The sequence below is a fragment of the Magnusiomyces paraingens genome, assembly GCF_902498895.1.
Source record: "Magnusiomyces paraingens strain CBS 517.90 genome assembly, contig: contig3, whole genome shotgun sequence".
NCBI classification, from domain to species: domain Eukaryota; kingdom Fungi; phylum Ascomycota; class Dipodascomycetes; order Dipodascales; family Dipodascaceae; genus Magnusiomyces; species Magnusiomyces paraingens.
The window spans coordinates 4288249-4310624 of NW_022474069.1; the positions used below are offsets into that span (position 1 = coordinate 4288249).

General features: G+C 34.7%; 7 protein-coding genes across 7 annotated transcripts; 2 read left to right on the forward strand and 5 right to left on the reverse strand.

Moving 5' to 3' along the window:
• Nucleotides 1–428: 428 nt before the first annotated feature.
• On the reverse strand, nt 429–2171 carry SAPINGB_P004610 (uncharacterized protein; the record flags this gene model as incomplete). Its single annotated transcript, XM_031999325.1, has 1 exon — nt 429–2171. One exon carries the CDS (start codon nt 2169–2171, stop codon nt 429–431), a length of 1743 nt encoding a protein of 580 aa, XP_031855216.1.
• A 1071-nt stretch (nt 2172–3242) lies between these two features.
• SAPINGB_P004611 (uncharacterized protein) lies at nt 3243–5033 on the reverse strand (the record flags this gene model as incomplete). Its single annotated transcript, XM_031999326.1, has 1 exon — nt 3243–5033. The coding sequence occupies one exon, from the start codon at nt 5031–5033 to the stop codon at nt 3243–3245; it is 1791 nt and encodes a 596-aa protein (XP_031855217.1).
• Nucleotides 5034–11694: 6661 nt separating this feature from the next.
• Nucleotides 11695–13437, reverse strand: SAPINGB_P004612 (uncharacterized protein; the record flags this gene model as incomplete). Its single annotated transcript, XM_031999327.1, has 1 exon — nt 11695–13437. One exon carries the CDS (start codon nt 13435–13437, stop codon nt 11695–11697), a length of 1743 nt encoding a protein of 580 aa, XP_031855218.1.
• A 2653-nt stretch (nt 13438–16090) lies between these two features.
• SAPINGB_P004613 (uncharacterized protein) lies at nt 16091–17476 on the reverse strand (the record flags this gene model as incomplete). Its single annotated transcript, XM_031999328.1, has 1 exon — nt 16091–17476. The coding sequence occupies one exon, from the start codon at nt 17474–17476 to the stop codon at nt 16091–16093; it is 1386 nt and encodes a 461-aa protein (XP_031855219.1).
• A 574-nt stretch (nt 17477–18050) lies between these two features.
• On the forward strand, nt 18051–20501 carry SAPINGB_P004614 (uncharacterized protein; the record flags this gene model as incomplete). Its single annotated transcript, XM_031999329.1, has 1 exon — nt 18051–20501. One exon carries the CDS (start codon nt 18051–18053, stop codon nt 20499–20501), a length of 2451 nt encoding a protein of 816 aa, XP_031855220.1.
• A 246-nt stretch (nt 20502–20747) lies between these two features.
• On the reverse strand, nt 20748–21336 carry SAPINGB_P004615 (uncharacterized protein; the record flags this gene model as incomplete). Its single annotated transcript, XM_031999330.1, has 3 exons — nt 20748–21183; nt 21231–21249; nt 21312–21336. The coding sequence occupies 3 exons, from the start codon at nt 21334–21336 to the stop codon at nt 20748–20750; spliced, it is 480 nt and encodes a 159-aa protein (XP_031855221.1).
• A 260-nt stretch (nt 21337–21596) lies between these two features.
• Nucleotides 21597–22047, forward strand: SAPINGB_P004616 (mitochondrial 37S ribosomal protein uS13m; the record flags this gene model as incomplete). The annotated part of the gene is made up of 2 exons (XM_031999331.1): nt 21597–21647; nt 21733–22047. The coding sequence occupies 2 exons, from the start codon at nt 21597–21599 to the stop codon at nt 22045–22047; spliced, it is 366 nt and encodes a 121-aa protein (XP_031855222.1).
• Nucleotides 22048–22376: the final 329 nt, after the last annotated feature.

The following is a 22376-nucleotide window of genomic DNA, read 5'->3' on the forward strand; positions in this document are numbered from 1 at the left end:
TTAACTGTCAACCACTACCAGCCACTCGGAAAAATTATAATACACACCCTCCATTCTCTCATGGAAAAACTCAACCAGTGTTTAATAAAAATTACCAAATATCAAAATGAACTTCAAGATATTTGCCACCTTTACCCTACCTTTAAAAAAATAAAAAATCTACAATAAGATTATTAAAATATTTTATAAAAATATATATAATTTTTAAAACTTGATATTATTTAGAAAAAAAAAAAAAAAGTATTATACATTACGACCTTCTTCTTCTCACATACAAATTGATTTCATTATCGATAAGCTTATCAAAATATCATCAGCCTTTTATTACATCACCGCAAAATTTTAATCAGAAACAAAGGTTTTATTATTATTATTATTATTATTATTATTATTATTAAACAAACATCACTAAATATTAAATACTAAATTCATTTGGACTCTGTATTCTCCAAAATTCTTCCGGTCTTTTCATTCTCAATAGATCGCACATCTTCAGAATACACACTGGGTGGTGGCACAGGAGGTTCTTCTCCCTTTGCAGAGTTGTACAAAAGAATACCATTCTCTGCCGCATGCTTACGCTCTTCACGTTTATACAATGGCAAAAGGAAAAACGAAGCCCACAGAATCATGCAGAAAGTAGCTGTGGCTGTGAACGAGTAACCCTTGAGATATCTTGGAGCGTCAACAGTTTTCCACACAAATGCAGATGTCAGCGCTGTACTTGCCTGGCCAATCATGTTCATTGAAACTACTGTAATGGCACGGTGTTGAGGGTTGTGACGACAGCCATCAGCAGCCCATGAATAGTTGACAGTAGATGCAGCCCATCCGTAATATTGCAAACAGAAGGCAAACCAGATGACTCCCTCAGGTACATCCCAGATTGACAGAAGCAAATTACCGAGGAAATTGAGGGATTGTGAATACATGATGGCCCCCCACTTAGACCGGCCGAGATCAGAAATCAAGGAAGTGGTGAAAATGTGGAGAATACCAAGAGCTGGGGTAATAGTTGACAATTGGTTGACTTTAGGGATGGAGTATCTGCCCAGACTCTTGAGCCACAAGAGGTAGGCACCAGAAGAACCGTTGGAGGTGTTCCAAGATAAAACATTCAGCATAACATAACCGTAGTACTTCCAGTCGCCCAAAATGTTTTTCCAAAGTTCAATGTTAAAGAATTGAGGTCCTTCAGTTTCCAACGCAATATTAGCCTCACGTAATCTCTTACGAGCCACATAAACGTCTTGGTTGTTGAGCAAAATGGAATAAGTTTTTGTCGGGGTCCCCGGGAGTGACCAAAACCCAATAACACCAATTGGTATAGTGATAATTGCATCGATAATAAACATCCAGCGCCAGCCTTCAAGTCCATTGGTCATGTGCAGGTTTTGGTAGGCCGCGGATTGTAGCAATCCAGCCGTCAGAATGCCAATCATTTGGCCAAAGTAGTAGATACCGCCACGCCGCGCGTACTCGTGGGGCTTGTACCAAGACCCAAAGAGGTAGTGGATAGTAGGGTAAAAGGCAGACTCGAACACACCAACAAAGAATCTAAAGGCTTGAAGCTGACCCACGGTTTTAGCGCGATAAGAAGCAAGGGTGAAAAGACCCCAGCCAAGATCCATAAAGGGCAAAATGTAGTGAGTGGGATAGCGGTGAATAAGATACATGAAGGGAATCTGGAACACAACAGAGCCTACTGTATAGACAATCTGTGTATTGACAAGATCATTACCCTTCATACCGAGATCTTCCTTCATACCTGAGACATAGGCATTGTTAAGGTTAGACTGGTCAAGGTATTTGACCCAGTACATGCAAAGCGAGAAAAAGGCAAGCACCAGGTCTAATTTCAAAATCAAGCGTTTTTCCTCTGGTGTGTCACTAGCATCAAACCAGTGGTACCACTTGTGTTGGGCCTGCTTCTCAGATTTGGTTTTGTATTCGTACTCGTTGAAAATGGCCCACCATTTGCGATTGGCTTCATCACGAATCTCCCATTCAGGCTCTGATAATGAAGTAGTTACTGTTGTTGCTTCTTCATCTTTTTCTGAAGTTTCTTGTCGGCGAGTCGCGATGATGGCTTCAAGGCGCTCGGCTTCGTACTCTTCGTCAATCTCTTTGAGATGAGGGAAGTAAGGTCGTAAGGTATCTCTCCAAGTCATTATTATTTTTTTTTTCTTTTAATTAAAAAAAATAGATGTGAAAAAAGAAGAAGAAGAGAATAATGATGATGATGATGAAAAATAAAAAAAGAAGAAATAAAAAAAAAAATAAAAAAACCAAGGGAAATCCATGTCCTTTTAAACTAAAGACCTGACTATTAAATACAAATCATTTTCTATGAAAATTTTACGTCTTGAGGACTTGTTTAAAGTCAAAAAGTCTTGGCTTGATGTAAAAGATTTAGTGAGTAGAATTGTCTTTTTTATTTTTTTTATTTTTTTTATTTTTTTTATTTTTTTTATTTTTTATATATTATATAAATAATATACGGAGAATACCAACGTGGGGTCCGTCCTCAGTACAACACGCTTAATTCAAGCTTAAATACAAGGGACTGAACTGTAACTGGTACTAAAATAGTATATATTTAGTATTAATAAAAGTTCTTTCTTCCCTTTGCCCCCACCAGATAATTTATAAATGTGTCCATCAAAAAAAAAATAAAAATAAAAATAAAAAAATTGAATTAACTGCAAACAAAAACAACAACAACAACTTGTGTAAAAAAAATATTTATCTATATTCATAGTGGTTTTTTAAATTTTTTTTTTTTTTTTTTTGTTTGCTTATTTTTTTCCCTTAAAAGGTCCAAATTCCCGATTGCTTTAACTTTTTATTATAATATTTTATTATTTTAATTTTTAATTTTTAATTTTTTTTTTTTTTTTTCAGTTCAAATATTCTAAAAAAATTTTTTTTTTTTAAATTTTTACATCAAGTTATCAGTACGGCTGAGACTGACTAATTGCCAATTTTGACACTCTGCGCATACTGCCGCTCACACAAAAAATGACCTTTTTTTTATTTTTTTTGTTTTAAAACCATCAAAATCACAATGGCGTCTTGATGCCTGGAAAAAAGACAATTCCACGTGACTCGGAATATCTTCGCTACCACCGTTTTAAGAACTTCACACAATACTATTTTTATAAAAGGAAACATCTATTAGGAAACTAAGAATACGTAAAGAAAATTTACAACAACAACAACAAAAAAAAACAACCAAACAATTACTGCTTCTTTTCATCAGATAGATCATCGATAACGAAGTGCTCACGTTCAATCTCATCACTATCACTGAGAGCGCTGGGAGCTACAGGAGGAATTTCTGGAGGAACTTCGCCCTTAGCTGAATTGTATAGGAGAATGCCCTGTTCATGAGCATATTTGCGTTCTTCCTTCTTATAAAGAGGCAAAATGAGTGTGCCCCAAATCATCATGACAAAAGCAACGGTTCCTGTAAAAGAGTAGCCCTTAAGGAAGCGTGGGGCTTCGACTGTCTTCCAAACAAGAACTGAGGTGAAGGCTGTGGTGGCTTGTCCAATCATGTTCATAGACACAACTGTAATGGCGCGGTGTTGCGGGTTGTGGCGCATAGCATCAGATGCCCATGAATAGTTAACTGCAGATGAAGCCCAGCCAAAATATTGTAAACAGAATCCAAACCAAATCGCACCTTTAGGAATGTACCAAACAGCTAACAGAATATTACCCAATAAATTAAAGGTCTGAGAGAAAATCAGAGCTCCCCATCTGCTTCGGGCGTGATCTGCAAGTGCACCTGTCATGTAAATCCAAATAATACCAAGGGCAGGAGTGATGGTAGAGTACTGGTTAACCAAGGGAATAGAGTACTCCTTAAGAGACTTGAGCCAGAGCAAGTAAGCACCAGAACTACCGTTACTGTTGTTCCAACCCCAAATGTTCAAAAACACAAACATGTAGTACTTCCAATCCCAAAGAAGATCCTTCCAAAGTTGAATGTTGAAGAATTGAGGGCCTTCAGTCTCAAGAGCGATGTTAGCCTTGCGCAGACGTTCACGAGCAATGAAAATATCCTCATCAGTCAAAAACAGAGAGTAGCACTTTTTGGGGACACCGGGCAACACAAAGAAACCAATAATAGCAACGGGAATGGTAATAATGGCATCCACAATGTACATCCATCTCCAGCCATCAAGACCGTTAACACCAGTAAGATTTTCAACACAAGATGCAGTAACCAAACCACTGGTCAACAGACCCAACATCTGTCCAAAATAGTAGATACCACCACGGCGAGTGTACTCGGAGGGTTTATACCAAGAACCATAAAGATAGTGGATTGTGGGGTAAAAGGCCGACTCAAAGACACCGACAAAGAAACGAAGGGCTTGAAGCATGCCAACAGAAGTAGAACGGTAGACTGCAAGAGTGAAAAGACCCCAAGCAATATCCATAGCAGGAAGAAGAATGTGAGTGGGGTAACGGTGGATCAAATACATCATAGGAAGCTGGAAAACAACCGAACCAACGGTATAAACGACTTGAGTGTTGACAAGGTCATTGCCCTTCATGCCAAGATCTTCTTTCATGCCTGAGACATAGGCATTGTTGAGGTTAGACTGATCGAGATATTTGACCCAGTACATGACGAAGGAGAAGAAACACAAAACAATATCAATCTTGATGATAACTCTGCGCTCCTCAGGAGAATCGTTGACGTCAAACCAGTGGTACCATTTGTGCTCAGTGACATTTTCACCAGTACGGTGTTCCTTATACTCAAACTCGTCAAACAGGGCCCACCACTTGCGATTTGCCTCATCACGGACCTCATATTTAATTTCCTTTTGTTCACGGTCTAAAGTGAAACGGACCTTATTATCGCTAGGGATTTTCTCGCCATCGGCATCGAGAGGTGTAGAATACTTTTGAACAAACACTTCCTCATCGATTTCTCTCAAGCGAGGAATAAATGCGGGAAGCGAAATATTGCTGAACTTTTGTTTGAATCCTTGAAACTTTTCTTTAACTGTCATTGTTAAGATGATAAAAATAGAAAGCTGATGAAGATAGAGAATTAAAAAAGCAAAAAAAAAAATTTCATGGAGAATGGGTCTTGTTTAAATACTTTTTATTCATTGTTAATTCCGGATTCATATCCGTAGTTTAACGAAAAAAAAGAACCATGTTTTCCGTCATTTTTTTTTCTTTTTAAAATGACTTAGAACCAATCTATTCTTAATCGGGCTCAAGTATCCACTTAGAGATGAACTGAGTGATTGAGGATTTTTGAATAAGAAAAATAAAATTCACTTCAATTTTTTTTTTTTTTTTTTTTTTACAAAATGTCACTCGCAGCAAGCATCGGGTACAACGGTTGGTACTGCTCAAATAAACTATTTCATATAATGAAATGTACCTAATAGTAGTTGTAGTAAAAATATTGGTCCTTCCTAAAAAAAAAAAGAATTGTTTTACAAACTTTTCAAAGAAACTGTGGAGTACTTTTGAAATGTCCTTCTTTTCTCTATACAATCCTCAAGCTCTATATTTTTTTAACGAAGCCATGATGGTGATCTAAAGTTCATTTCTTGGGAGGTTTGGCAACTGTCATCGCATTATGAACATCAGCCGCTGGGCTAAGAAACGACCAAGCAAAAGCCAAGAAAGATACGTTGTTATTATTATTCATTTTTCTACTATTTCTAAAAATGTATAATGTTTTTTTTTTTTTTTTTTTTTTTTGGAGGGGGCAGTAGAAGCTCTCCGTGGTTTTCACCGTAATTATTTTTTTTTTTTACGAAAGATTTTTTTTTTTTCACATGGATTTTTTTTTTTGTTGAGAAGCTGCCCTTTAAATTTTTTAAAAACAAGGAAGTACGGCTGGCTATAAGAATTTTTTTTTTTTTGGGAAAGATAATTATCTGTACTAGAAAGCTTAGTCACTTAATCCACAAAATGATCTTCGGTTTATTTACTAAAAAAAAAAAAAATTTTTAAAAAAAAAAGCCACGAATTTCAGACTTCAAGTATTCAATTCGTTTGTTTTGATTCCGAAGACTCCTTTTTTTTTAAAAAATTTTTTTTTTTTAAAGTACAACTTTGATAAAAAAAAAACGGTTCCTACCATTGGAGCTTAAAATTACATCCCGATGCTCGGCAAGGGAGGACCTTTTCTTTTGTTTGTGTTCACTCAACCCTCTTGCCGACATGACGATTCTGCAAGGCTGGAAAATGCAATTCCACGTGACCTTTTTTATACTATAGTTAGAGTCTCGAGGCTAAGTTGAATGATATCCACCAGTTTCTTCAAAAGCCGAATAAGATACAGTAGAAACTTCAGATATATTCATTCATAGGCTCCCTTAGTCATTTCTATTTGTCTAGAATAAATTGAAAGCCTTTGCGTTATCGCTTTGGTCCTTTGAACCGACATTGAGCTGCTCAATTTTTTTTTTTTTTAAAAAAAAAGGTTTTAATAAATTTATTTGCGAACGGCTGAACATTTTCCACAAAAGGAAACTTGTAACTACATCATCATACTCTCAAGTGATTTTAAAGTAAAAAATATATATGTCTAAGCAAAGATGAATAAAAAAAATCATTTACGTTAACTAGCCTAAGCTTGCCAAGCGGATAAAATTTTGATTTTAATATTAGTTTTTTTTTATTTTTTTATTTTTCAACTAAAGTACAATGGATTTTTCATGAAAAATAAATTATGGCGTTAGAAAAAAGTACCCATTGGTCAGCAAAAAGTGTTTAATCTTGAGACCAGCAATAATAGTAGCTCTGGCAATCAAAATCCCCTGAACCTAAAAGAATAATTGCAATTCGCAATTTGCAATGTCAATATACATATATTTATACAATTCTGATAAATTAAGAGAAAAATATGGAGATGAAAGGAAAAGTAACGACATTTACAAAAATGTTTCAGTTGGGGGACCAATTCACTGTAGTTTTAAAGAAGGTTACAGAAAAACTGTACCTCAAAATCAGGTCAATAGGGCTATTTGTAAAGAAAAAACAAAGAAATTTATGAAGTTATTACTATTATATACAGAAGAAAACATTTCTTTCTGAATGGTTTAAAAAATAATATATTTTTCTTTAGAAAAAAAAGGAAACCTAGCCAGTCATAAGTAAAATTACGCGATTGATGACGGGTTACGGCAAATTTGACATTAAAGGATTTAAAATAGTAGAAATTTGTTTATTGAAAAAAAAAAAAAAAGAAGTCTATCTATTCTATTGGAGCGTGTTATGAAAATTGTGAGGTCAACTTTGATTGAGTGGTCTTTGTTGAAAAAGAAAAAAAAAATTATATGCTCACTTATATCACAAATGAAATTTTTCAATATTTTTTTTCACTTTCAAAGGTGGCTTGCAGAATAACGGGATAGCTTGCTTTATCTCTGTTATCGTATAAAATTTTATTTTATTATATTATATTATACTGTAATAAAAAGAAAAGAAAAGAATACATAGTGCTGAAGGGTGTAAGAATAAGTTGAAAAATTTTAGTTAATGGGCTTATTGTACATCGTCTGCAGGCATTAGGTAATGCTATACAACTGCTGTAAATTTGAATCAAAACTAATGTTTGTTTGTTTTTATTCAAGGGTTAAAATCAAAAATAACACCAAATTTTAAAATATATGATTGGAGATTTTTTTTTAGTTCAATGAGGTATCGGATATATACTGGAGATGCTCATCATTTATGTTTTTTTTTTTTTTTTTTTTTTTTTTTACAACAATTGAATGGAAAAGCTTCTTCTCCTTATAATTAATTATTAACATTGGTATATTTTTTTATCCTACACTAACACAATACTAAGCCAAGAAGTCATATTAACTTTTTCTTATAATTGTTTTAAAATAAACATCATATCACCCTATGGTATTAGTTTATATTGAAGAAATATACAGAAACTGGTCAATTTTTATTACATCCAATAATTTACATATGAAAGAAAGTCAAAAAAGGTATTTTTTTTTACATTTCTTTTACTAATAACATATTGAGCTCATGATTTTTTGAACAAAAGTATGTCTCACGCAATTTTATAAATTGATCATTCAATTGTAACAAATTCTTCTTGTGAAACTTGAAAAAAAATATATATATAATTAATATAGCCTTGTTATATTTTAAGAAGTCTCTAGATAACTTTTGGGGGTTTAAAATATTAATTTCTGTTTGGTTGTATAGTTTATAAAGAAATTTTAGTTAAATGAATGCTATCAGTGATAAAACGAGATGCTCCTGAAATTTCTCTTATTTTATAGTATTCAAACACTGTTTTTAGAAAACTATAGAACTTAACTGTGTTTTTTGGGATGTATATGGGAAATTTATTTTACTTTCATAGTATAAATTGTTTTTAATATAACATAGCTTTGTAATTGTTAAATGGTAGTAAACCTATTTTGATTTTGTAGAGCACTTTTGTTTCAATGAAAACATAACTAATTGTATCTTACTTTTATTTAAAATAGTAGCTTTTTTTATCAGTAATAATACTTTAATTATTAATAAAAATTGTTTTTGTGGTATTATTCTGGGGATACTTTTTATCTTCTTTTCTTTTTTCTTTATGAATCAGCATCTAAATGGGGGTGCTTAGATGTAATTTGGTCATTCATTCGAGCAACGACTAGCTAATTTAAAAACTTCTTTTGTAATTTACTTTCCCAAAATCAAAAAAAAAAAGTTTTATACCATTTAGAAAATGAATTGATTATTGGTATTTAGACTTCTGGTTGTTTTTTATTGAAAATTGAAGTAAAAGTTATGAGTTCTTTAGTTGGGTCTCTCTTAGTTGAACCTAACTATGACTTAGTAAACATAGTCATGCTGTATATCTGAGTATAAACTTTTTTGGTATTTTAGAAAACTGGTACTGGAAAACTAAGATCCATATGCAATATGCAATATCTTAACCTAACCCATATGAAAATCTTATTTAGAAGCTTTTTTTGAAGTTATTTATAAAAACCCAAACCCTTGCATAATACTCCCTATCCATTTATTTATGACTAATCTTATATTTTGTTCACTCTAAATTCAAGCTCTTATGCAGTCTATTAGTTTTTCCATGTTTACCAGGTATAATCCATTTTGTTGAAGAAGTTTTTATTCATTCGTAGGAGTAAATTTATTCTAAAACATTTCATAATATTTCTCTTCTTTCTTGTTTGTGATTTCATCGCAAAAGACTAAATGGTAAATAACCAGTTAGTTATTTACTTTAGTCTGACATCCTTCTAGCTTTATTACTGTATCAAATAATTCCAGTGATTAATAGTTAATGTTGCTTTAAGCCTCTGCTGTACCAATATCATCAAATAAGCAGGAAAGCTATATAGTTAACCTGTAGATTTTATACTAAACATCAATCCTAAATGTGTCGTAGAAATCACTAGTAAAATTTTGAATTATTCAGACTAGGCCTACATCTTTAACTTTTACAATCAAATCTAATCATGTTTCGGAAACTTATCGATTAAAAATAATTTTAACAATAAAACAAACAATTTAAAATGCTCAAATATGGCTTACCGTTAAATTGTAAGGTCTGGAGTAGATTGCAGTCTTGTACTATCATTAATTTATTGGACTTTTATGAAGATGACAATATTTTTTAATGTATTTGATGTTTGAAAATAATAAATTAATCGATTGTTTAATAATTTCTAAACTCATTGAGAACAATTTGTTAGAGCATAGATTCTGCATATGTTATCCAAAGATTATTTTTTTTTTCTTTTATCTGTAGACCATCACATAGTTTTGAGTTTTGAGTTTTATCATAAGGGTGCTTTAGAATTATTTAGTTTAAGCAATGAATATAATTTAATGCAAAAACTAAAAAAAAAAAGAATGAATCTTTCATTTTTGAATGTGTTTATGTTAATGAGTATTTGTGTGGCGTATGAAAAGTGAAGAGAAAAGTCCAATGTTAGCAGTTACCGGAGCCCGTGATTATGTCGGATATCCGAACAAGAGATATCAAATAAGAAGAAAAAAATATAAGAGGGAAGAAACATTTGATTAAAATAAATAGTCGGTCAAGTCAAGTTTCTCCGATTTTTTTAGGGAAAAATATTTAGGACTTCTGCTCTATGCCACAGTCACATACTTATTTAGACTTTCCCCCGAAAACATGTGTGTTTAGGTGTGCTAGGAATTTAAAATGTCATTTCACCCTCCCCCTCTCCACCCAAGCCACAATTTTGAGTGAAATAAGCCACAGAAATTGGCAACTATGCAAAATGGTTAAATTTTGGAGCATTTTGAAAAAAAAAAAGAATTAGATATTATTCAATGAAATGTGTTTTCAATAAAAAAACTAAAGATTAAAATTAAAATTTTGAGATCTTTATATTGATTTAAGAAATTAAAAATCGTTTGAAATATAGGAAAGAAAAAAGTAGTTGAAAAGTAGTTATATTAAGAAGAAAAAAAAAAGGAAAGATATATAGATAAGAACTTGAAGGTAAAAAAAAAAGTGACATAATTATGTGTTTATATAAAAAAAAACATCAAAAGATTATCCAGATCCAATTTCCTATATATAAAAAATATATTAGGAGTAATATCAAAGTATTTTTTTAAAAAAAGTTTGAAAATGTGGAGAGAAATAAGAAATAATTTACAAAGATGCAAGGTACAATTTGTAAAAAAAACGTCATAAGAAAAATAATTGTAAAAAGGGAAAGAGAAATAAAATTGAAAAGGACCGATTTTTAAAAGAAACTTTTGCCGATTAGCAATAAACAAGTAAAAGGAGTGATGATTAAGTGGAATTAAAAGAAAACGGTATATTTTCTGCAAGGGACAAGACTATGTGGGAATAAATTAGAAATAAACGAGCTAGTTGAGTAAAAAAAACGTGCAATAAAATAATCATTTTGAATCATTTTAAAATATATTTCTTTTTTAGGGGATGAACATATTTCAGGTACCGGTATAGTTACTGTCAATTAAAATTTGGGAAATAATGGAGGAAAATGCATCATAGCCAAGATCATTCATAATAATGAGCTTTAGACGCCACACTTAAAATCTAACACACATATAAAGTTTAAATAGCTTCCATAATTAAACTAAATTTAAAAAAATAAGCAACTCAACTTTACCACCAGCCACACCAACTTAAAAATCAATATATTTTTATCATTCAAGGACTTGACATGCTTGTCAAATAGAAGTAGAGAGAAAGCTGGACTTGATATTTAAAGGATTATGATTTTAGTTTAAGTGACTTTAAAATTTTTTTATATACTTGTAAATGTATTCAACAGCAAGTTTATGAGAAATAAATAGGTTTTTTAAAAGTACTTTACAAAAACTTTGATAGTCAAAATCAGAAACGTTATGATCTAATCTGTTTAAACAATAAGTTATCACTTATTGATCTTTTGCCATGTTCTGGAGTTAAGCAGATTTAAAGAAAAAATAGAGTTTACTAAGCTTATTCTAAGCTTACCAAATATCAACTATCTTGAAAAAATGGTAGATGCCACTGTGCCACACATAATTAATAGTAAGGCTTATATGAGAGTTCAAAAAGAATCTGGGAGTAAGTGGGAAAATGAAGACTTGGGCTCAAACAGCCCTAACGTTCTTCAAAATCCCTTTAAGATATATAGAAAAAACAAATAAAACATATATTATATACTGAAAACTCTAAATCTTTTTTTCTTCCTCAATGACAAAGTGTTCTTGAACGTAATCCTCTTCATCGCTCAGTGTTTGTGGAACTGATGGGGGAGTCTCCCCTTTGGCCGAGTTATACAACAAAATGCCTTGTTCATGTGCATGCTTGCGCTCATCTTTTTTATAAAATGGAAGCATCAGCGTTGTCCAAATCATCATAACCACAATCACAGTACAAGTAAATGAATAACCTTTAAGGTATCGAGGGGCTTCAACAGTTTTCCACACAAGCACAGACGTGAATGCTGTAGTTGCTTGGCCAATCATGTTGATGGAAACAACAGTGATGGCACGTTGCTGAGGATTATGTCTCATGGCGTCTGCAGCCCACGAGTAGATGACTGATGAAGAAGCCCAACCAAAGTATTGAAGACAAAAGGCAAACCAAGTAGCACCCTTAGGGATGTACCACACAGCTAGCATTATATTCCCGACAAGGTTAAACACTTGTGAAAATATAATTGCTCCCCATCTAGATCTCGCGTGATCGGCTATGGCACTTGTTAAATAAATCCAAATGATACCTAACGCTGGCGTAATGGTAGAGTACTTATTAATCATCGGAACTGAGTATTCTTTAAGTGATTTCAACCAAAGAAGGTAGGCACCCGAACTGCCATTACTATTGTTCCAAGCCCAAATTCCAAGGATAACATAAGCATAGTACTTCCAATTCCACAATAAGTCTTTCCATAGAGTCCAGCTAAAAAATTGTGGCCCTTCAGTCTCAAGAGCAATGTTAGCTTTGCGCAAACGTTCACGAGCAACAAAAATGTCTTCATCTGTAAGAAAAAGTGAGTAGCATTGTTTAGGTACACCAGGAAGCATATAAACACCCAAAACAGCTACTGGCAATGTAATAATTGCATCCACAATATACATCCAGCGCCAACCATCTAAACCATGAACACCCGTTAAATTTTCATAACATGAAGCAGTAATAAGACCACTAGTTAGGAGACCGAGCATTTGACCAAAGTAATAAATACCACCACGACGTGTGTACTCTGCTGGCTTATACCAGGAACCATAGAGGTAATGAATTGTGGGATAAAAAGCAGACTCAAAAACACCAACAAAAAATCGAAGGGCTTGTAGCATACCAACAGATGTAGAGCGATAAATAGCCAATGTAAACAGACCCCAGGCAATATCCATTGAGGGTAGCAAAATATTTGATGGATATCGGTGGATCAAATACATCATAGGAATTTGAAATACAACAGAACCAACAGTATATACAACTTGAGTATTAACCAGGTCGTTACCTTTCATGCCAAGATCTTCTTTCATGCCAGATACATAGGCATTGTTGAGGTTAGACTGGTCAAGGTATTTGACCCAATACATGACAAATGAAAAAAAGCAAAGCAATATATCAAGTTTGATAATGAGACGACGCTCTTCAGGTGAATCATTTTCATCAAACCAATGATACCACTTGTGATTGACTTTTCGTTCCTTATCTCGATGCTCTTTATATTCGTATTCATCAAAAAGTGACCACCACTTTCGATTAGCTTCATCGCGCACTTCATAAACTAACTCATTTTTTTCTTGATTAACTGTAAATTGCTCTCTATTATTTGTTTTTTCTTTAGACGAAAATTTATCAATGAAGTATTGCTCATCGATTTCTCTCAAATGAGGAACATATGGATGAATTTTTTGCTGAAAGTTTCGGAACTTTGATTTAAAATTTTCAAATGTCATTTTTTATTTGAGCTGCCAAAGAAAAAGGATAAAAATGATTTTAAATGCGAAAAATATAGATTCTTAAATAGATTAAAATTTCACTCCACAATGGCTACCGAATGAGAAAATTACGACGGGCTCCGTGTTAACCCTTCAAAAACTAGGACATGTTGAAATTAACAAAAAATCAAATAATCACAACATAACAATCACGGTTTAGATATTAAGCTCTGAAGTGTGGTCCCATAACTTAAACCTGTTTTATTTCAGATGTTTTCGTAGACATATTAGTTTAAAAAAGAAAGTACACCCAGGAACAAACCTTTTCAATTGAAATTATCTACACGGCTGAAGACTTTTTTTTGCTTAAAATGGAAGTTTAATAATTTCACAAGTTAGGCTCGCTCACTTCTTCCCAAATATGTCAAGTTTTTTTTTTTCAGGTCCTTTAAAACATATTGTCTTCGGTGAATATATATCGTAAGCCATTAAATTTGAGGCTTTTAAAGATAGGCTACCTAAAAATACTATCCCAATTCTACTATATGTCCGCTATTTTCGAAACAATTATTTATGAAGAAACATAATTACTATAATACAATTCCACATGATTTAAGTCTTTTAAAAAAAGTATATGATTTAGATTGAATATAGGAAACTTGTAAATATTTCTACCGAACCCGACGGGATTTAATAGCTCTTTTTCTTTCTCTTTCTCTTCGGTTATTTGTGTCAACGTGCCCTAAATCTTTTCAAGCTTAGGGGTACTGGACTTTAATTGAAAATATATATATATATATATATATATATATATATATATATATATATATATGGGCTAGAAGAGAAATTGTCTTTTGTCATTTAAATTTCACAAAGCTTTTAGTTCCTTGAAAATTAGAAAAATGTAAACATACTGATCGTCAATAAATATTTAAGACCAAACAGTTGCTCTTTTTTTTTTAACCATATTTAAAATATATTTTAAAGTTTCACATAAAGATCAAAAGAAAAACTGGACCCTATCGATTATTTTGAATTGAATTCAAAAGTATTATTGCTTTTTGATTTAAAATCATTAACAAGCATGAATAATGACATTGAATTAACTTAATTGTCGTGAAAAATAAAATATCAAAAAAAAAAAAAAACCTACGTAATGATAAGCCTCAATTTCTAGTTTGAAAAATTGTTTTCCATGGGTTTTAATTAGTCGTTTAAAATCAATAGCTTTAACTCATGAGTTGATCAAGTTTACTGGCTAGTTATGGTATCTTCAATGCATCGCACTGTTTCTCAACAAAAAAAAAATGGGTTTTTCAATCCATCAATCAGATATCATGAAAAGAAAACCAGCGTACGTTTGACTCGGGTACATTTTCTTCTCTCGTGATTCCACGTGATGAATTATTTTACTATTTTTGCTTCAGTGACTTTGAGAATCATTTTTCCAAAGCAAGTTTTTTTTTTTTTTCATGTTCTTCCCCACGTATTTTCACAACTTAACTTAACTCAAAGAAATAGGCGACGACTATCGACATGAAAATTTTTGTTGGTTGTGATAGGGTTATTTTTTTTATTTTCTATGAAATAAATCCTTGCAAGCCACATTTTTTTTTATAGTTTTACACTTTATAAAATTTCAAAAAAAAAAAAAAAAAAAAAAAAATTGATACAATTAGTTTTTTTTTTTTTTTTTTTTTTCAAAAATCAAATGAGCAATTTTGAAAAATCAAGAATAATGAAAAAAAAATTCTGCGCTGATTAAATTTATTGACAAAAATGAAAGAAGGAAACCTAGGTTCAATATTTTCATTTATACTCCTGAATGATTTTTAGCTAAAGATATCTAATGAAACATATCAAAACCTATAATTAAAATTTAAAGATGCTTGTTGTAAGGATTGCACATATTGAAAATGGGTTTGAATTGACATATTATAACTGGAATCTAAGAAAACCAGTGAAAAATTTCATTGTCACCTGCATTCAAATGAGATGAAGCCAAGCCAAGCCAAGCCAAGTTAAGTAAAATGTAAAAAGTAAAAAGTAAAAATAAAAATAAAAATAAAAAAAATTAAAAAAAATACTTCCACTTTAATTTACTTAATAGAATAAAAGAGTAAAAAAAATGTAAAGTTTGGAAATTTTTACGCCTTGTAAGGATGACAAGTTGATATGTGGATTGGTTGGTTACCACAGAGGTACTAAACTACTAAAGCTTATACTACAATATGTAGTATAAGCTTTAGTAGATTTCGCAATTTTGTGGCTTGATGATACACCTGGACTCCGAAAATATACAAAGTATTTTGAACTTGTTTCAATCAAAGTTATTTTTCTTGAAAGAAAAAAAAAAAAAAAACTCTTTGAAATAGTATGCATTTTTCTAAATTAGACAAGTCCATTCTTCTGGCAAACCCTCGGACGTAAACTTTTCAATAATTATTAAGCTTATCGCCCCGATAACGGATAACAATCTTCAAGCTCTTGTTTCCTTGTTCTCTTGGAATTTCACAGAGTTTACTCTCATAATTCATGTTTTAACCATATGGTTAAACGATGCATCGTTTTCTAATAACGTCTATATATTGGCTACATCTCAATGCATAAAACAAATCCCAAATTCTTTTAATTACCCCACAAATATTTTTTTAATTCTCTTAATTTTTTTTTAACCATCGATTTCCATGTTAGTATCCACAACACGAGCAGTACCAGAAGTAAGCTCTCGTCTAATTTCAGGAGTGATTTCAGGGTGATTGTGAACCTTAAGAACATCCATTAAAAAGTCACGCTGGTCCTCAGTAATATCATTCTTATATCGTTGAGCAAAAACCAGGAAGCACTGGTGCCACAAAATAGGAAGCTTTTTCTTATCATTTTTGAAACGCATAAAATGGAACACCACCGAGTCAATGACCTTATAAGGCAGTGCGTACTTCTTGTCCAATAGCACCTTCATAAACAGCGACGTTGGCGCAGAGTAATATTCGTACTCAGACAAACGCATCAGCGCAGCACCTGAGTGCAACACCGGGACACTAACTTTAGCCAGAATAGAAGCAGCAATAGTTGCTTCACGAACAGTGCATGTACCAGACTCGGCAAGGGGAAAAAGGAAACCCTTAAAAAATGCAGCAGGCTTATAAAGAGACTTTTTCAAAGCGCGGTACGTATGATAATTGAGTGTCTTTTTGGAAGCAGCAACACCGGTTTCACCACCGCTTTCCAGCTCTGAGCGGAATCGGTCAAGCAGCACACTATACACGTACTTCTGGCACTGTCTTGAATCCAGTGATGAAATAAAAATCTTTGTGGCTTCATAAATAGCCTGAGGGGACCAGGACTCGGGCTGTGTAACGTACAATACATCTTCCCAGTTTCTCAAGGTAGGAATAATTTTAAACGCACGAGGGAGCTTACCGGACTTGTATCTTGATAACAGCTCGCCAACCTTGACATAAACTGCAATGACCTTTTCAGGAAGCATGACACCATGGGGTTCCTCTTCCTCTTCCTCTTCTTCCTCTTCCTCAGGTTCAGGCTGCTCCCCTGCCATAATCATTTCCTTTTCACGAATCTTTTCCATAATCTTGTCTGCAAGAGTCTGCTGAGGCTCATCGCTATCTTCATTTATTCCACCAACGTACTTATTGTACAAAGCTTCGTCTTCAGGGTTGATTTCGATTTCTTCGTACTCATAATCGCTGTAGTCTTGTTCCTCTTCCTCATCTTCGTCACTATCCAAGGCACCAGCATAAGTGTCTTCTTCGTCAAACTCGTACTTTTTGCTGGAAATTTGCCCTGAAGCAAGCTTTTTCTGGGTAATGATCTCTGCTCGAGCTTCAGCCTTGATTTCATCATCTTGTTGCTTGGCCAACTTAAGAATTTTGGATGAAGTCTTGGAATCTATCACCATTTCGTCTTCAAGCGCGTCATCATCAGTAGCACCGTTTTTTTTCCCGGCACGTCTCAGTCTACCCTCACTCTCTTTAAGTTCTATTTCGAGAGGATTGTGTCTCAAGGACTTGTTTTTGGAAGAGTTGTCTTTAGGCATTGTTGCTAGTAGTAGTAAATCTGACCGTTTTTTGGGAATTATATTTAAGGGTGTTTCTGCAATTTCAGAATTTAACTGTTTCTTATACTCCGATTTTTTCAGGTTCCTTTTGGGCCTTCCTGGCATACAGGGTATATCTAAGCAAGTATTTCAGTAACCACGATTAAAGATTTTCAAAAAATAATCATGAAAAGATCAAAATTTTTTTTTTTTCCTAAAAGAATAAAAAAAAACCCTTACCTTGAAAATATTTTTATTATTATTAGTAACATATTACAGGATTATTTTGTAATATATCACATGATTATAAATTGCCCATCTTTGGTTTTCAGTATGAAATTTTTGGAAGCCCACCGCACGAAACACGAAAAAAAAAAAAATTGAAAACGAAAAAATCACCTCCAGCATTTTGGGCCCCAAATTTTTTTAAATTTTTTAATTTTTTGCTTTCCTTTCTTTTAACATTAAACCATTCTTTATTTTAAAATTCATATATTCACAAAAGCAATTCATCCATATAGCTATTAGCTTCCTGTTTATTTCTATATTACAGTTATTTTTATTTGCCGAATAAATGCCAGCTACTCGCAAAAGAAAGACCGAGTCTCATGACGAGAAGGAGGCTCCTGCGACTACCTCTGCCCGCTCTCGATCAAACGGCAAGACCGCTGCCTCTGAGCCCAATGGCAAAGAGACGCGTACTAAACGCCAGCGTAAAACTGCCAATGCTCCTGAAAAGTCTACTGAGGAGCCTGTTAAGAAAGCCCGCACAACCACCAAAAAGACTGAAGAATCTACTGCCAAAACATCTCGCCGTGCAACAAAACCTACATCCAAAGCGGAGACTGCTAAACAGCCTTCTACCCCAAAGAAATCTACCACTACGTCTAAACGTGAACCTTCTTCAACTTCAAAGAGCACTGCTGAACCTAAGACTGCAAAACCTAAATCCAAGACGCGTACTAAGACTGATGAAAAGGAAGAACCTAAGCCTAAAAAGTCGACAGCTGCAATTACAGCAACCACTACCACCACCACCACTACCCTTGAAGCTCCTGCCGTTACTTCTCCAAAGCCTAAGGCACCTCGTACTCCCCGAAGTCGTGCTGCTGCAACTGCTGCTGCTGTTATCAAGGCTACCCCTAAAAGATCCACTAAGCCTTCATTTAATCCCATTCCAGAATTGCCTCAACAGCGTCTCAATGTTTACGTTTTTGGCTCAGGGTCTATCTGCGAACTTGGTTTGGGACCTTTGGTAACCGAAGTTAAGAGACCACGTCTTAACCCATTGCTTCCAATTGACTCTGCGGGTATCGTTAAGCTGGCAATTGGTGGTGCCCATGTTATTGCTCTTGATCACGCTGGTCGCGTTTGGTCATGGGGTCAAAACGACTCGGGTGTGTTGGGCCGCCCCACCAAAGAATCTGAAGATGAGATTGATGATGACTGGATCATTAATTCTAAGGAGTCTACACCAGCTTTAGTCGAGGGTCTTCCTGAGAATGTTGTTTTTGTCGATATTGCAGCCACTGATGATGCCTCTGCTGCCATCACTGAAGAAGGCCATCTTTGGGCCTGGGGTACCTTTATCGACGACGGAAAAAAGAGCTTCAAGACTGGTATTCAATATCAGCGTGAACCTGTCCACATAAATACCATTCGCCATGTTGTCAAAATGGCAGCTGGAAAGGAACATTTCCTTCTTCTTGATAAGAATGGCGATGTTTACAGTTGGGGCGTGGGCACTTCGTTCCAGCTTGGTATGGCCGTTAATGCCAACCTGCGCACACACGTATTTGGTCCCCTGAAAATCCCTGGACTCAAGAAAATTAAAGACGTTTATGCTGGTGAGTACACTTCATTCGCTATTGACCAAGACTCTAAGGTATTTTCATGGGGTCTCAACAACTTTGGCCAGGCCGGAAACCCGGAGGATGTTGGTAGTGGAGCTGTAATCAAAAAGCCTACTCACGCACCCTTTTTTGATGACAAGAACATTGTTCAAATTGCTTCAGGTAACCATCATTCTCTTGCGTTGACTAAGGAAGGAGATGTTTACGTGTTTGGTGAAATGAACTTTCATCAACTTGGTCTTAACCCTTCCAACCTTCCTGAATATACTGTACGTGAGGCCAATGGTACTCCTGGCTACGTTCCTATTCCTACCAAACTCGAGGGTCCCGATGTTCCAAAATTTAAGTTCATTGCTGCTGGCTTTGATCATTCCTTGGGTCTTGCTCTTGATGGATCGGCATATACCTGGGGGTTTGGTGAAACCTATCAACTTGGTCACGGTAAGCCTCCTGGTGAAGATTCCCCTGAAGATGAAGAAGTTCCTACTAAGATTGAAAACACTGCGACGCGTGGTGTTAAAATTGTTTTTGCTGGAGCAGGTGGTCAGTTTAGTGTTTTGGCTGGTCTTCCTAAAGAAGAGGAAAAGAAGGAGGTCAAGGAAGAGACAAAAGTAGAGTCCAAGGCTGTAGAAGAAGTTAACAAGGAAGCTAAGGAGGAATCCAAGGAGGATTCTAAGGAAGAGTCCAAGGAAGAGTCCAAGGAAGAGTCCAAGGAAGAGTCCAAGGAAGAGTCCAAGGAAGAGTCCAAGGAAGAGTCCAAGGAAGAGTCCAAGGAAGAGTCCAAGGAAGAGTCCAAGGAAGAGTCCAAGGAAGATTCCAAGGAAGAGTCCAAGGAAGAGTCCAAGGAAGAATCCAAGGAAGAGTCTAAAGAAGAGTCTAAAGAAGAAACTAAGGACGAAGATACAATAGAGGTGAATAAGGAAGCCGAGGAAGGTGAAGAATCCAAGGAAGAATCCAAGGAAGAAGAAGCTAAAGAAGAGTCTAAAAAGTCTGAGGAGACTGGAGAAGATAAGGAAACTACCACGAAGTCTGATGAAAAGCCCAAGGCTGATGAAGAACCTAAGGATGTCGAGATGGCTGATGTACCTAAATCAAAGGAGGAGGAGACTGAGACCGAAGCCAAGGATGAAAAGAAGCCTAATAGCGAGGATGTTGAAATGCCTGATGCTTAATGGTATCACCAATGTCTCAGATAAATATTCACGAACCAATTTTTTTTCCCATTGTTTTCTCTTTCTAGCTTATTTTTTTAAACATCTAATGATAGTTGATTATGATAAATAGTTTTAATAACAAAAAAAAATCTCAATATTTTATTTATTTCTTTTCTCTTTTTTTTTCCCCCTTTTATTTTATTTTATTTTATTTTATTTTTTTTTTTTTGATTCCCCATGGTATTGTGATAAATGATATCTAATTCATCGCCGAGTATTGTGGTACTTTGCAAAGAAAGTAATTGCGGCAGCAGCAGCAGCAATGACACCCGATGTGATTGCGACACCAATAAGACCTTCCTTTGCAAGTCTATCTTCAATGACTTGTCTAAGCTGAGCTGCTTGGCGGTTATCTGGTTCAATCTCCAATAAAATGTCAGCGTACTTGCGGGCTTTAGAATACTCTTGGAGCTTGTAGTTACCGATTGAGAGATAGTAAAGGACCTCACGGCGACGTTCTGGGGAATCTTTAAAGAGATCAGTAAGTAACTTAACACCGAACTGCTGGTCGGAAACAGTCTGTGAACGCACAAGACCCCATGCGTAATTGAAGCGTGTTTGTAAACTCACAAACTGACCCTCGGAGTAATACTGGTGGCGAAGAATCTCAAGCTCTTCTACAGAGATGGGGCTGGTGGGGCTGTAAGTTGGTGATATTAAGAAATTGTCAAAAATTCTATTACATACGTATTAATTTCTTGAATACCTAGGAATAGTTAGTATAGAACGAGTAAAGAAAAATCAAAAAAAAAAAAAAAAAACACATACCAGGAAGTACAAATTTCTCAGTCATGGCTAAGTAAAATATAATAATGGTTAATGAAGATAGTCTGTGGTGGTGTCAAGCAAAGATCGATTATCTACCAACATTGGGATAAGAGTATTTTGTGGGTCAGTAAATGTTATAATCACGTGATACCCTAACCTCAGTTTTTTTGCTTTGAGGGAAAATTTTTTTTTAGGCCTGCAGCTTTTAATATTATTTATTCAACACTGCAACCAGTGAAAATTTCAAGCCATTAGGGATTCAAGGCAACATTAATATCAGCAAAAATGGTTACAAATATTATGGGAAAGTCCTTTAGAGGCAACCAGCTGGTCTCGGTATGTATCTTTATTCTTTTTATTATTACTTTTGTATTATTTGTTTTTGCTAACTAGCGATTTCTTTTTTTTTTTTTTTTTTAAGATTGGCCTCGCATCCAAGTTCTATGCTCTGGGCATCAACAATGCCATTAAGATCTGCTCCAAGCTGGGAATTTACCCCCAGAAGCGCATGCATCAACTAGACGAACAAGATGTGTTATCCATAGCTAAAGAATTAACAACATATACGATTGAAAATGAGGCGCGAAATGAGCTACGTGCAAATATTACTCTCAAGCGTACCATTGGTAGTTACGCTGGTCGTCGTCACGCTTTAAGTCTGCCAGTGCGTGGTCAAAGCACACGCAACAACGCAAAGACAGCCAAGAAGCTGAATCGTCTGGAGCGCCGGGGCTAAATGTAAGGGCTGGATCATCTTTCGAAATCGTTAATACCGTTTGTACATATAATAAATATGCTTTTTTTTGCTGACAAGACCGTAGTATGCAAATAGAGGTGCCGCAGTCTTCCGACTGGCCGGTGCGAAAGTCGCCTATACATGCTGGGGTATCCTTGGAGGTTGTGTGGTGGTTGCTGGACTGTTAGTGGTGGTGGCCCATCGAAAATGAGTACCAAGTCACGTGTGATAGCCAAAAAATTTTTTCGGGCTGGGGTTGGAACCCTAACCTTCGCCCACTTAAAAAAAAAAAACGCTCCCTCACAAAATTGGCAAATTTCTTTTCTTGC